This window comes from Silene latifolia, chromosome 4, assembly GCF_048544455.1.
Source record: "Silene latifolia isolate original U9 population chromosome 4, ASM4854445v1, whole genome shotgun sequence".
Lineage (NCBI taxonomy): Eukaryota > Viridiplantae > Streptophyta > Magnoliopsida > Caryophyllales > Caryophyllaceae > Silene > Silene latifolia.
This window is the reverse complement of record NC_133529.1, coordinates 101,128,849-101,143,801: the sequence shown is the minus strand read 5'-3', so window position 1 is coordinate 101,143,801 and position 14,953 is coordinate 101,128,849. Positions and strand designations below refer to the sequence as shown.

The window sequence follows — 14,953 nt, the reverse complement described above, 5'->3', positions numbered from 1 at the left end:
AAGGGTCATCGACGAAAATATTGGTGGTAGAATAGGCGGTGGGAGTGGCGATAGACGGTGGAAGTGACGGCTAGCGGTGGTAGTGGTGGGAGGCGATCAAAGATCAGTGTTTGTGGTGGGAGGCAGGGAGGGTGTCTAATTGTTTCAGGTGGGTAAAGAAATAAGAAAGCGCGCTTGAGAATTGGTTTAATGCCAAAAATAAGATTTCCAGGTCTTTTGTACATATTAAGATTTAAGATTCATAAAAAAACCTCTTACATTCACAAAAGAATCTCTCAGATTCACAAAAATAAGATAAACAAATAAATATGTTGCCAAACTAAAAGACTGCTCCTTTCAAAATTGTCAGTGTCTTCTTCAATCATCATATCTATTTCTCAAGGAAAGAAGACTCTTTCCTTCATTCTTCATCCTCATCCCCTTCCTCTTCTACTTCTTCGTCCGCTAGCTCTCCCTACGTAAAAGACAGAGCTGGAATTAGAAAGATGTTTACAAACATTAGATGTACAATAATAAAAGTGCGGATCATGCAAAATTGGGTGACACGACGTGAATCACATTCATATAAGGCAAATCGTTGTCATTTATGTTACAAAGTGAGGAATTATATCGTTTACTACATACAATCGGTTTCATTTACGTGATTCACAAATAAAGATATGTGATTCACATAACAAGTCCCAGGATTCACAAATTAAGACCTGGGATTCACAAAGCAACCTCTGGGATTCTCAAAGTAAGATAAACAGATAAATGAAATACTTGATTAATATCAGATGTAGTTGCGTAGATGAATACAAACCCGATTCACTGGAGGAAGGTCTGCAAAATCATATGGACAATTCCTTTTGTCGTGGTTGCCCTTGCGCTTACAAATTAGCACACAACCTTTTTGCTTTTTCCGCCTTCTTGATTGCCTTATTTTTCTTGCTCACCAACCGTTTACCACAGCCTTTGTTCCTAGACACATTAGGCGGTAAGATGTTGGTTTCTTCCGGAACCTTGCAGCCCGCAGAGAAGCTCAATCTGTTGTTGTTTTGTCAACGGTTGAGTGTTTCCCTCTAGTTTTGTCCTGAATTCCTTGATTAACTTGGCAAACTCTCTCACATCCGACTCTTCTTTCCTTTTGAGCATACCAACGAATCAATCTCGAGACCACACCACGACATTCCAATTGCTTTGTACTTTGGTATTGTTGTATTTCTCTAATAGATTCCCATTCCAATCATAAACGTCACTTTTGAGTGCATTCTTGCTCCACCTTTGCAAAATATATTTATCGTGTATGTCCTTAAACTTACCCGAACAAATCCAAATGATGTGACTGCATAAAATACCTCTCCTTTCAAACAGTTTACATGTGCACCTTACATCATTCGTGCTTCTACTGCACTCAACTGCAAATTTTAGTCCTTTCTTTGCATCCTCAACTAACGACACTTCAAAGTTCGTCACGGGATCTCAAGTGAGTGTATCCAACCAAACTGCAGGTATTTATTGAAAGCTTCACCTGGTTTTGGAACTCATAGAACATCGCATGGGTATAGCTTCTCACGCTTGTGTCTCCCATTTTGACCCATACAAGAGTGTTTCGGGATTGAATTCGCATTCTCCTCTTCACGGAGCTTCAAAGCAGTGCATTTGGTGGTCAGTGGCGCTTTCATAGCGCACCAAGAACTCGGTTAATGTCCCGTATTTGTTTTCAAACCGCTTAAAGAAACTATTAGCACTCTCTGACCTTTGTGTAGTTCGTAGTAAACCGCCCATTGGCACATTTCTCAAATAAGCGGGTATCCATGTGTGTCTATCAAATAACTTCCCATTCAACCACGTATTGTCTTCCAAGGAGAAATCGTTCATGACTTTAAGCCACTTCTCTTCAAATTCCCCGGCTCCGTGTCATCGTCCCCATACAACACCATTCAGACGGGTTAAAAAGTCGGTATCTCTACAAATTTTACTCCCAACCTTGTCGGTTATTTTCTTCATGATGTGCCACATGCAAAACCGATGTTTCGCTGTTTTGAACTTAGCTGCAATGAACAAAATCAAATTGTCGACCGTCACCATCATTTTATAATAACTAAATTCACGCAGTTTCACATAACAAAGTCATACGATGCACTATTATGTAAATCTCAAGTCTTATCCTCAGATTCGGACTATACATCATATAGCTTATTTTGTGAATCCTATAGCTTATTTTGTAAATCTGGGGGTTATTTTGTGAATCTCATGTCTTAACCTCGGATTCAGACTATATAAATGTTGTGCCTTATTCGCGATATAAGTACGTGAAACATATTTTTACCCCAGTTTCACAAATTCATGATCTAGTTTCGCATAATAAGCACTACGATTCACATAAACAAAAAACCAAACAAATTATTACAACCATCATATTTTCCAGTGCCAACTAGAATCAACAAAACAAATGTAGGATTCACAATTTAATATGAAGTTTCACAAGTTAATAGGTACGATTTGCAAATTTCAGAAACATACCTGAATCGCTTTAATTATTCCTGGGTCTTCGTCAGTGATTATGTAGTTGGGCTCTTTCCCACCCATAGCTGCCAGAAACTGGTCAAATACCCACATGAATGACTCATCGTTTTCATGTTCTATAAGCGCACATGCAAATGTGATTGACCTTTTATGATGGTCAATGCCCGTGAAAGGCGTGAACGTCATGTTGTACTTGTTTGTACCATAAGTTGGGTCGTATGAAACTCCATCCCCAAACAGAGCATACGCTCTTTGCATGTCACAATTCGTCCAGAAAATCCTTGTCAATGCATTCTTGGAATCTTTTTCATAAACAAAGTGGAGCCCTTTTGTTTCAGCTAGGGTGTCTAAGCGTGATTTGAACATTTCCCCATCATGACTGTTCATTAGACACTTCATTTCCCTCTGAAAATTTTTGAATTGCTTGACTGTTGCCCCGACATTTTGAAAACCACCCAATTGTTGAGTGCATAGTTGGTGTGTTAAGCTAGGACCAACATTTGCTTTTGAATTGCTGACAATCATTTGCATATGAAATTCATTGATATTTTCAAAGAAGTTTCTCAAATTCCTTATTTTTCACAACATCAAGCGGGTGATTGTGACCCTCAATAAACACGTCAACCATGTACTTGTTCTCATGGAACTTGAACTTTATCATTGCTGGACAGCCCCACCTTCTAATCTTTGTTATTCTTGTGGTTGACCCTTTGTTGGAACTCTCCGCCTCTCCTCCGCCTTTTTTTTCACCCTACGTTTAGCAGTTGGTTTGTTCGGTTTGCTCTTTGTACTACCTATTTCTGTTATTTCGATGCAACGGATTCATCCGCCTTTTCTCGCAACACCGTTAGGGCAGGTCGTCTTTTCTTCTTATTACAGCCTTCCCGATTGCAAACCATGCACTTTGTTCTGATAATATCATCACGAAACCTTTTGCTTGAAGATTTCCTTGATTTAAACCCACAAGCAACAGCGTACGTTTCATAAAACAGCATCGCTGAGTCTAAGTCAATAAATGTTTTCCCAATCGCTGGTGTAAACTTTTCATCAATCCTATTTATCCATTGTTGGCTGCCACTCGGTGTGTAAGTTATAAGAGTAGTAGGTGTGGAAATAGTTGGTACTTTAGTAGGGCTTGTTAACACAAAGAGAGGTAGAAGCTTCACCGTAATTAACATTGGAATCAACAACCTAAAATTGTAGATTCACAAAATAAGCCAAAAGTGCAAGATAGGAGATTAACAAATAAAGTTCCACAATATTAGCATATAAGGTTCATAATCTATGCCACAAACCAAATTTCAGGATCTTATAGTCTATATTTCAATCGATAACCTACTAGATTCACAAAATAGACAATGTTAAACAATCTACGCCACAAACCAAGCTTCATAATCTTATAGTCTATATTCACTAAATAACCTATCAAATTCACATAATTTGCTCTTATATTCACAAAATAAGCTATCTGATTCACAAAGAAAGGAGAATAGCAAAACAATCTCAAAAAAATAACATCTCAAATTCATAAAAGATTGATGTTTCTTCGGTTCAATTAGTAAGTTTTGCCAAAAAGAGCAACATAGGAGATTCACAACTCAAGTTTCACAAAATTAGCATCTAAGTTCCTCTGTCACAAACCAAGTTTCGGGATATTAGTCTATATTTTTCAAAATAACCTCTCAGATGCACAAAATTAGCTCCTAGATTCGCAAATAAACTTCTCAGATTCACAAAACCAGACCAAAATAACGTCTCAAATTCATAAAATAGGGACAAAACAGAATACATTTGCACTAGCACTCTTATCAGAGTCGCCGTAGTATCGGGAGTTAGACCCGCAACATTAGCAGAACACTATAATAAGTAGGACGAAATTGATAAATTTTGCTCAAATTCAGGATATTATAGCATACATTCACGAAATAACTTATCAGATTTACAAAATTCACTCTTATATTCACAAAATAGCCTCACATATTCACAAAATCAGGATAATAGCGAAAAAAAAGGAGATTACCTGTTTCAACAGCAATATTATCACCAGTTACTGTAATGTCTGTAATCTCCATTGAAATTGAAGCTGCAACGTCAATTTGAGCCTTATTAGCTCTTATATTAACAAATACAGTTTCACGATAATAATGTTTCAAATTAACAAAATAGTAGGAACACCATAATAAGTATGAATACAAGGACAACCATAGATAAGAAAGCATGCAATATTACTGATACAAGACAATTAAAGCATTCAATGGTGCGGACTTGTGCAAACTTTTCGTAATTTGTCATCTTATTTAGTTTTAATCTTACCTGGTTGTATATATTAGTTATTTAAGTTTCACAAAATAACCTTCTAGTTTCACAAACTAGGGTCCAAGATTCACTAACTATAGGCTGAGATTCAAAAATAAGGCCCAAGATTCGAAAAATAAGGCCCAAGATTCACAAACAAGGGTCCGAGGTTCACAAACTAGGGTCCAAGATTCACAAACTAGGGTCCAAGATTCACTAACTATAAGAAATAAATAAATTGCATCAGTAACGTTTAACAACAGAGATTCAGAAAATACGGCCCAAGATTCACTAACTATATGCTGAGATTCACCAAATAAAATCCGAGATTCACTAAATAAAGTATCAGATTATTAGTTCAAATAATTAAAAAAAAAAAAAATTGGTGAAGATTATGAATTCACTTTTAAGAAAAGGTCAGGTTGTATGTATCTAGATATTTTGTTGATTTGTTAAAAACACTTCCATTCCAAAGAAAAGGACATTGAACAATCAGAAAGCATTCAATCAAAAAATTTAATATATGGGTAATGCGAATGCAAATGTTGACAATTGTGCCAAATACCAGGCCTATAAATTTCTAATTTCTAAAACATAATAGTATATCCCAATAACCACTCTTCTCTCTTCTGTAAAACATTTCAAAAATCCCTATTGCACACAATGTCTCATTTATTTGTATTTCCCTATACTTGTGTTTTGGCGAATGTTCCAAAGTTATATGAATCAAAAAGGGAAGTATGTTTGTCCCGACCTCTCTAAATTGGCAGATTGTTTAATGAGCCAAGGTTATGAGATAGAGTCTTTGGTGCCTGTTATCTGCAGGCAGACTTGTCATTTTATGGGATTAGTACTAATTCAATTTGGCACAAATGACAATGGCTGCAAACAGGCTTTTAAGTTGCAGGAGAAGTTCGAGCAATTTGGGCGTACTAGATCTGAATGGCTGGCTACCTATTCCCGAGTTCAGGGGCCCTTTCTATGGGTAGCATCAAGGCTTGATTCACAATATTTTAGCTACACTCCAGTATGTAGAAGAGTCACATATCCATTTAAACATGCAGGAAGATCACTCACGATGCGATGAACGCCGCACCTATAGCTATATCAATATTGCTCTATGTGCATTGCCTCGAACAAATAGGGGTGATTGATAAACTAAACAAATATCATATCTTGTTTAATTTTTCAGCTTTTCAGTTTATTTTATTTTTGAATGTTGTTGTTTTAAGTTTATTTTATTTTTGAATGTTGCTGCAAAATTTTATGTGATGAAAAATTACAAGATTTTTAAGTTTTCTGAATATTATATTTAGCTCTTATATTCACAAAATAAGCACTCTAATTCACAAAATAGACAATGTCAAACAATTTCTTACGATCCAAGTTTCAGGATGTTATAGATACGCAAAATTAGCTCCTAGATTCGCAAAATAACCTCTCGATTCACAAAACCGTAATGTAAGCAGTCTATATTTACAAAATAACCTCTCTGATTCACAAAATTAGCTCCTAGATTTGCAAAATAACCTCTCAGATTCACAAAACCAGAACAGTTTATATTTTCAAAATATCCTCTCGATGCACAAAATTAGCTCCTAGATTCGCAAAATAACCTCTCAGATTCACAAAACCAGAACAAAAAAAACGTCTCAAATTCATAAAATAGGGACAAAACAGAATACATTGTAATAGCACTATTATCGTGAGTCGTTGCGATGATCGAGTTAGACTGCAACATCGCAGAATACCATAATAAGTAGGGCGAAATTGATTATTTTCGATCAAATTCAGGATATTATAGCCTACATTAACGAAATAACTTCTCAGATTTACGAAATAACTTCTTAGATTCACAATATAACCTCACATATTCACAAAATCGGAGAATAGCAAAACAACTTCATAAAATAGCGAAAAAAGGAGATTACCTGTTTCAACAAAGAGATTATCACCGATTATTGTAATGTCCGTAATCTCCATTGAAATTAAAGCCGCAACGTCAATTTGAGCCTTATTAATGAATGAATTATAATCAATTAATGAATGAATTAACAAAATCAACAAATTTTACACCGCTAATTCGAAATTGCTCAATTGCTCAGTTTGATCGAATTCAAACCCTAAACTAACGAAATACTTCAGTTTTGATCCTTATAAATTTACAAAACAGTTCGATTTTGTTCAAATTTGATCATTATATCATCAATTAATGAACGAAGTTAAGAAAATCAATTTTTCATCAAATAATATGCAATTACCTGAAATTACCTCAAATCTTCTAAGAAATCGATTAATTTGATGAATTCGCCTCTTTGATTGTCAGAATTTGATTAATTTGATGAAATCGTCTCACAAATTTGATGATATTTTAGCTCTCTTTGAAATCGACGCCCAAATTGAGTGTTTTTGTATAACGTGAAAGCTCATTAGTTTTGGAAGGAAAGAATTTGGGCCTTTTGTTTAGATTAGAGAGAATAAGGTATTTGGGCTTTTGTTTAGTTTAGAGAGAGAAAGTGTTTTGGACCAAATGAAAAGTTTCTTGTTGACCCCTAATTTTCATCCTTGTTTTTTTTCAAATCAACATTACAAAATCAGCCCATCAATGTATAATGCAAATCAGGTCCAAGGTAGTCATTTGGTGAGACCGCCGCCTCGCCATAATGAGGTACCTCACCGGATCCGCCTATATATATATATATATATATATATATATATATATATATATATATATATATATATATATATATATATATATATATATATATAGTGATAAGATCATTTGAGTCCATGTCTTACACTTGAGTCCATAAGTCCTCCTTATAGCCATTGGATGAGGAAGATGGAGGGTTGAGATTGGAAGCAAAAAAAGGATGGTTAATGTCTAATTAAACACTTCCCCTCTCTACTTTACTAATCCATACTAATTAAATTTTAATCCACTATATAAGATTTATTTTTCCACCAACTTCTCTCTCATTCACACAATTCACTTCTCTACTCCCTCTCTAAAACCCAAATTAATTCAAAACCCAAATAATTCTCTCATCCAAAAAAACCCAAATAATTCAAAATCTAAAAAATAAAAAAAATTCCCTCCATTTTACCACCACCGTGACCTCACCACCAAATCCCGCCCTCTTCCTCACCAAACCTCCCACCGGCACCACCCACCCCCAGCCCACCCCCACGCCCAACCCTCCCACTCACCATCACACAAAGAACCACCACACGTACCTCCCCCACGAAAAGATTGAACCCACCAGCGGCACCCGCACCCGCACACCTACCACACGGCCACCTCTCCTCTCCACCCGACACCACCACCACACCACCCACCACAACCGTCACCAACCCTCCCACCACCACGCCTCCACTTCCACTCTTCCAGATCTGACCACCTACACCCACCGCCGCCTCCCTCCACTGTCGCCAAACCTCCACTGCCGACTCCCTCCACTGCCGCCTCCCTCCACTTCCCTCCTTTCTGCCGCCACAACACCACCATCGTACCACACCACCGCACCACACCACACCACCATCCATCTATCTCCTTCCTCCAACAACACCACCCACCACACCACCACTACCCAACCATTGCCTTTGCTCTCCCCTTTCTTCTCCTCTTTTTTCGAATTTCGATCCGTCATCTTTTTTTTTTTTTTTTTTTTTTTTTTTTAAATTTAGTGTGCTGGGTGGTGGATGTATTGTTATGTTGTTATTTTTTTGTTTTGTTTTTCTCATTCCTCTTCTTCATGTTCACGATAAGTTGGGTTTTTTTTTTTTTTTTTTTTTTTTTGTTTTGAAATTAGTGTGCTGGGTGGGGGTATTCACGAATTAAGGCTGCTGCAATTTCTCATTACTTTTCTTTGTTTTTCTTTTTATGAAATAAGAAGGGTTGGTGGGTGGTGTTCAAGATATTCATTTGTTGATTGAATAAAAGAATGTGTTTTCCTTCGTATTATTTTCAGATCTGTTTGATCTTTTTTTTTTTTTTTTTTTTTTTTAATATCGTCTATTAAAGTAACGTTTTTCTCCGTTAAAGTTACATTCTTTCTCTATTAAAATTACACTTTTTTCTGTTAAAGTTATATTTTTCTCTATTATTAAAATTACATTTTTCTTAAAGTTTTAGATCTCCTTTTTTTTTCATATGGGTGAAAGATAGACAAAAAAATATCTACTAAATTATATACATCGTCTTAGATGAGTTAGATATACATTTTTTTGTATTAAACTTATACGTATTTTTATTAAAGTTACACTTTTTTCTATTAAAATTACACCTTTTTTTGTTAGAATTACACTTTTTTTCATTAAAATTGCACTTTTTTCTAAAATTATACTTTTTGTTGTTGTTAGAATTACACTTTTTTCTGTTAAAATTACACTTTTTTCGCTAGAATAACACTTTTTTGGCTAAAATTACACTTTTTTTTCGATGAAAAAAGTGTAATTCTAGTAGAAAAAAGTGTAATTCTAACAGAAAAAAAGTATAATTCTAACAGAAAAAAGTGTAATTCTAACGGAAAAAAAGTGTAATTCTAACGAGAAAAAAAAAAAAGTGTTTACCGTTAAAATTACACTTTTTTATTTAGAATTACACTTTTTTTCGTTAGAATTACACTTTTTCTCGTTAGAATTACACTTTTTTCTCGCTAGAATTACACTTTTTTCATTAGAATTACACTTTTTTCATTAGAATTACACTTTTTTCTCGCTAGAATTACACTTTTTTTCTCGCTAGAATTACACTTTTTTCGTTAGAATTACACTTTTTCTGCTAGAATTACCCTTACTTCTATTGGACTAATGTTACACTCTCAATGGACTTGGTTATATTCTCATTGGACTTATGGACAAATGTTACACTCTCAATGGACTAAAATTACATTCTCAGTGGACTGAAATTATACTTTTCTTGACTAAAATTACACTTTTCCGACTAAAATTACATTCTCCTGGACTAAAATAACAAATTCATTGACCGAAATTACACTTATATGGACTAAAATAACACTTTTTGTTGTTAAAATAACACTCTTAAAATGCTAAAATTACAATAACTTGTGATAAAATGACAAAAATTCAAAATATTATTCGTTAAAATCACTCGGAAAAGATTGAAGTTAAACTTGTAAAACGCTAAATTCTCGAAAATATTTCTTAAAATTACACTTTTTGCCGTTAGAATTACACTCGTAAAATCCTAAAATGTCGAAAACTTGTCTCGAAAAAAAAAAAAAAAAAAAACCGAAACAGGAAAAATGTTAACAAAATTTTCATAAACTTTGAAGTATAAGACAAAATATGGTGTTAATTGTGTATGATAATGAATTAGTGAATGTATTATTAAAACTAGAGAGAGAAGTGAATTCATTAGTGTTAAGTGTGTTTTTTGCTTTCAATCTCAACCTTCCACCATGCATGATCCAAGGGTTGTGGGAAGGACTTATGGACTCAAAAAAAAAAAAAGGGGACTTAGAAGAACTTTTCTCTATATATATATATATATATATATATATATATATATATATATATATATATATATATATATATATATATATATATAAATCAGGTTGAAGCGTGGATGCGCCACGTGTCAACCTTGACCATAAATACAAGTATTAATTACAACAGAACATTAAATACAAACATAATAAATGCTGTATAAATCTCAGTAAAATATTAATTATAACTTAATACATTTTATTATAAAATTACATTAAATAATTACGGTGATTTGATTCTAAATTTATTAAAAAATATTTTGATAAAAATTCTAATATGTAAATAATTACGTTCATTGCGAAAAATGCTTCAAATAGAGTATAATTTTCATTGTATTTATTGAAATATTTTTTATTTGTAGAGATGATTAAAGTGAGTGTCTCATAATGTTTTATGTTTACGTACAACGATATTTTGAAAAAGTTATAAAACTTAGACCATTAAATATTAAGAAAAATATATTTGGAAGAGTCGTTGTATTTCCTAAAAACATAACTTAAAGAAAACTTCTAAGAGATAAGATTTAATATGATAATGAAAAAAAATATATTGCGAGAAATTGAATACGTATGAGATTTTGATAGGTTTAAATAGTGTGATAACGAGTATGTATCTACACAGTGATCGCGAGTGCATTTGAATAATCAAAACAAAAGTAATGATTGTTAAATAATATATACTGTACTATAAACAACATGAAAAAATAGAAAAAGCATTACATTTTACTTTAATATCTTCAATTAAAATATATATAAATCAAGTATAAATATTGATTATGAGTTTATGACTAGGTAAATATTACTATTAGGTAAATATTTTATATGTTATCTTTTAAATATTTTGAAGTTAAACCTCAAAATATTATTTGAAAAATTTTAATCTATTTTATTTACAGGTAAACTCTAAAACATCATTTATATATAGTTGTTTTAAAATACAAAAAATGCAATTCTTATAGAATAGATATGTTTGACACATAATACATTAATATATGCAAGATACGCTCAAAGCATTTGAATAAGTTGAGTTTGAACTCTATATGTTTGATAGATAAATATCACACGTGATACATAAAAAATTAAACATTACATAAAGTTATATTCACATCATTTTGAACAAATATTAATTGATTTGGAACATAACGAATCGTGAAATATATAATTTGAGAACTTAATGTTCATTGTTTCATTATTTAAATAAATTTTATTTTAATTAATATGATATTTGATGAGTCACAAAATAATTTATAAAACGTTGATCATGCATAATTAATTATCACTTATTAGTTTTAATTAAAGTTGTATGTATTTTATTTTAAAACATTGAAGTTAAACCTAAAAAACTTAAATTTGAGAAAAATTAATTTATTTTTATTTATGAGTAAAAATATTAAAGGTCATATATAAATTATGTTATTTTTCTTCAATTATAATAATAAAATTTTAAAACAGGCCGCGCGAAGCGCAGGATACTATCTAATTTTGATATATATTTTTGTTAAGACATGAGTTAAAATAATATCTACACATATATATAATAGCTATTAATTGTACCTCTAACTTATATTCAATGTACCTTCATTATAAAATTAATGTACATGTTGAGTTAGTTCAATGTACTTGATAAAATTAACTAAATATTTTATGTACCTATGGTAATTTTTATTTTTAATTATAATTACGTAATTATTATAAAATTTACATTCATGCAGAGTAAAAGTCAACCAAGGATTGAGTAAGATAAAACCATATCTCGTAAAAACGAAGAAAATTTGAAAACATTTTTTTAAGTAAAACCATATCCGTTTGAAATTTCAATAGTGCTCGGTTTTTATTTGATGGTACACCGTACCATATGCGCTTGAAATTACAGTATACCTACTTTCAAAACAATATTTGGTGGAGATTTAGTGACGTTTCTCACGGTTCTCAATTCTCATCATGTTGGTGGTTCTCACCGGAACCTAACCTACATTGACTATATTATATATGTACATCTTATAATAAATATTGTAATTAACTATATCAAAGTATTTACGTTTATTTGAATTATTTACCAACCACGTTTCAACGAATCACCAGGTACCTTAATTTTTTTAGGAGGTACATTAAAAAAATCTTTACGTTTATGTTTTGTATGTAAATATAAATTATTACGGAGTAATAAATAATGCATAATCTCCTAATTTATCTTATGATCTTATATTATATTTTAGTGATTCCTAATTTATAGGAATTAAACAAAACTATAGATTATATAATCACATACAAACTATGTAAAATCAAAGCTAATACAATTACATTTCCTAAAATATTACCAATCTAATCTGAACAAAGTATTAAAAAAAAAATTATCGAAATAATTTTATTTTTTGGTTGATAAAATCGGTAGAAAACATTAAAAAATAGCATTCCTTGCCAGAAAAATCGTAAAAAAATAAAAATTAAGACCAAGAATTTAAAAATTGTAGAAAAAAATAAAATTTATACCGTCTTTAACTTGAATGGTAGATTTGCAAACAATAAATTAAATGGCATATCTGTAAACTCCTGCAGAAAAAAAAAATTATAATGATATTAAAATATTAATAATCGAAATATATGCAAAAAAAACATTAAATAAAAAGTGAAAAAAATTATTAAAAACGGTTTATATTCGTTTTAATTTTAAAACTAGTCAAGTATAGTTAGAATAAAATAAAAGTAGAGTGCATATGGAATAAGGTTAGATGTGTCTTATATACACAAGTAGGATGATCCCGTTTTAATAATTAAACGATGTATCCATTTTAAGAGAGACTTACTCAAAGGATTATGTCTTTTTATTTGGTTCAGATAAATTTTATACTCATTAACTCAATTTGTGATGAGTTTGTTTTATTTGGTTGGTATTTAGCGGATACGATACTAGCATTTCGGCTGATTTAGTTACGAGGCAAGGTATTTTGCGGATACGGTACTGGCATTTGGGCTGATTATTTACGAGGCCATTAACTCGTTTTACAAATTGAGACTCCAGTTTCGTTAATTTAATCTTTTATAAAAATAATTATAGAAAAGTTAATCATAAAACAATGACATGACATTAAAATTTTATACTCCCTCCGCTTCAGTTTTTGCATTTGCTTAAAATACCCCTCACAAAGAATAAAAGAGACAAGCAAACAATTAAGACAAACGGAGTAATATACTACGCATATTATAATTAAAATTTATTATCGAAATAAGCAACAAGGAAATCTTATTTACAAATAAATATTTGAGTATTTGTAATATATTTAAACGGCTGATATTCACTATCACGAACTCTTGAATACCTATTTATTCAGTTCAACAATTGAACAATTTATCATGTGCAATTATATTTGCACAACTTTGAAACTTTAACACGATATATATCGCTTTTATTAAAAGTGTCATTCAAATTTTAATAAAAAAATTACGGCTAACTATAAAAGGATCGACTACCATAAATTCAACAACATATTTAAAAAGACAACCCGTGCATTTCGTGCACAGGATTAAAACTAGTAAATGCACAATTTGTAATAACTATAGGTATATATCATGTTCCCTACAATTATTTATTAACCTTATTTATTAACTCAAATCTTAATAAAGCTATATACCAAAAGAAATACACAAATGACAACAAGATAAATGTGTCACAGTGGCTTAACTACATATGTTAAATTACTAATCTAACCCTTAATTAACCACTAGAAATTAACTCAAATTTGCCACATGTTGCGATATTATTGGTTGTGTATGAAATTCTCATACATAATGTGTATCCGTAGCCTTTTCGTGATATTTAACCTGTTTTCTTGGTAAGACGAACCTCCGTTCTAAGGAAGATCAGCTGGAAAAAACACTATGTTTTTTTTTTGGTCTAAACCATCCGGTAATCCGAACCACATTGGGTCGACTAATCCGGATTTCGGGGCATGTCCAAGGATTACGGTATTTAAACCCCTCCCAATCGCAGTTGTGGGGGATCAATCCGCAGACCTCCCTACCAAGGACAGCCCCATGCTACCACTGCGCCAACCAACGATTGGTTCCATTAAATTCCAATTAAACACTATGTAGAAAGGTAAATTATACCATGCACCCAGGAGTATGGTGCATGGTACTCCCTTTTCTTAATTTTTTTCTTATAATAAATAAATTATAAATTTAATAAATTAGAAAATAATAAAAAAAATATTATTATTCATAATTTTTATTCCTCTACAAATTGAGATCATATTTGATATATTTTGTTATTTATTTTATTTTTTCTCACATATTCACATAACGTAATTGACATATTCATATCGTATCACATAATTTTTTTTCCTTAAATTATTTTGTATTATGCGATTTTGGTATGAAATTAAACGTTCAAGATTATTGTTCAATATATTTGAATAAATAAAGTCATATTCACTAAACTATAAATGTCATATTCACTAAAGTGAAAGTGAATATAATAGAACCATCAGATGAATATCACACCCTATAATACATATTCATCAAACTACACTGTCATATTCACTAAACTGAAAGTGAATATGATAGTGTCCAATTGTGAATATCGTACTTTAAAATACATATTCATTAAACAATATTGTCATATTCACTAAATTTAAAATGAA

General features: G+C 31.7%; 1 protein-coding gene across 1 annotated transcript; it reads right to left on the bottom strand.

Moving 5' to 3' along the window:
• Positions 1-400: 400 nt before the first annotated feature.
• LOC141651835 (protein FAR1-RELATED SEQUENCE 5-like) lies at positions 401-3,033 on the bottom strand. The gene is made up of 2 exons (XM_074459530.1): positions 2,506-3,033; positions 401-454 (listed from the first exon to the last, which is right to left on the bottom strand). The coding sequence occupies exons 1-2, from the start codon at positions 3,031-3,033 to the stop codon at positions 401-403; spliced, it is 582 nt and encodes a 193-aa protein (XP_074315631.1).
• Positions 3,034-14,953: the final 11,920 nt, after the last annotated feature.

Coding starts and splice junctions, on each gene's coding strand:
- LOC141651835 (XM_074459530.1), bottom strand. CDS start 3,033: ATGATTGTCAGCAATTCAAAAGCAAATGTTGGTCCTAGCTTAACACAC. Junction 455..2,505: donor GAATAATTAAAGCGATTCAG/GTATGTTTCTGA, acceptor TCTTTTACGTAG/GGAGAGCTAGCGGACGAAGA.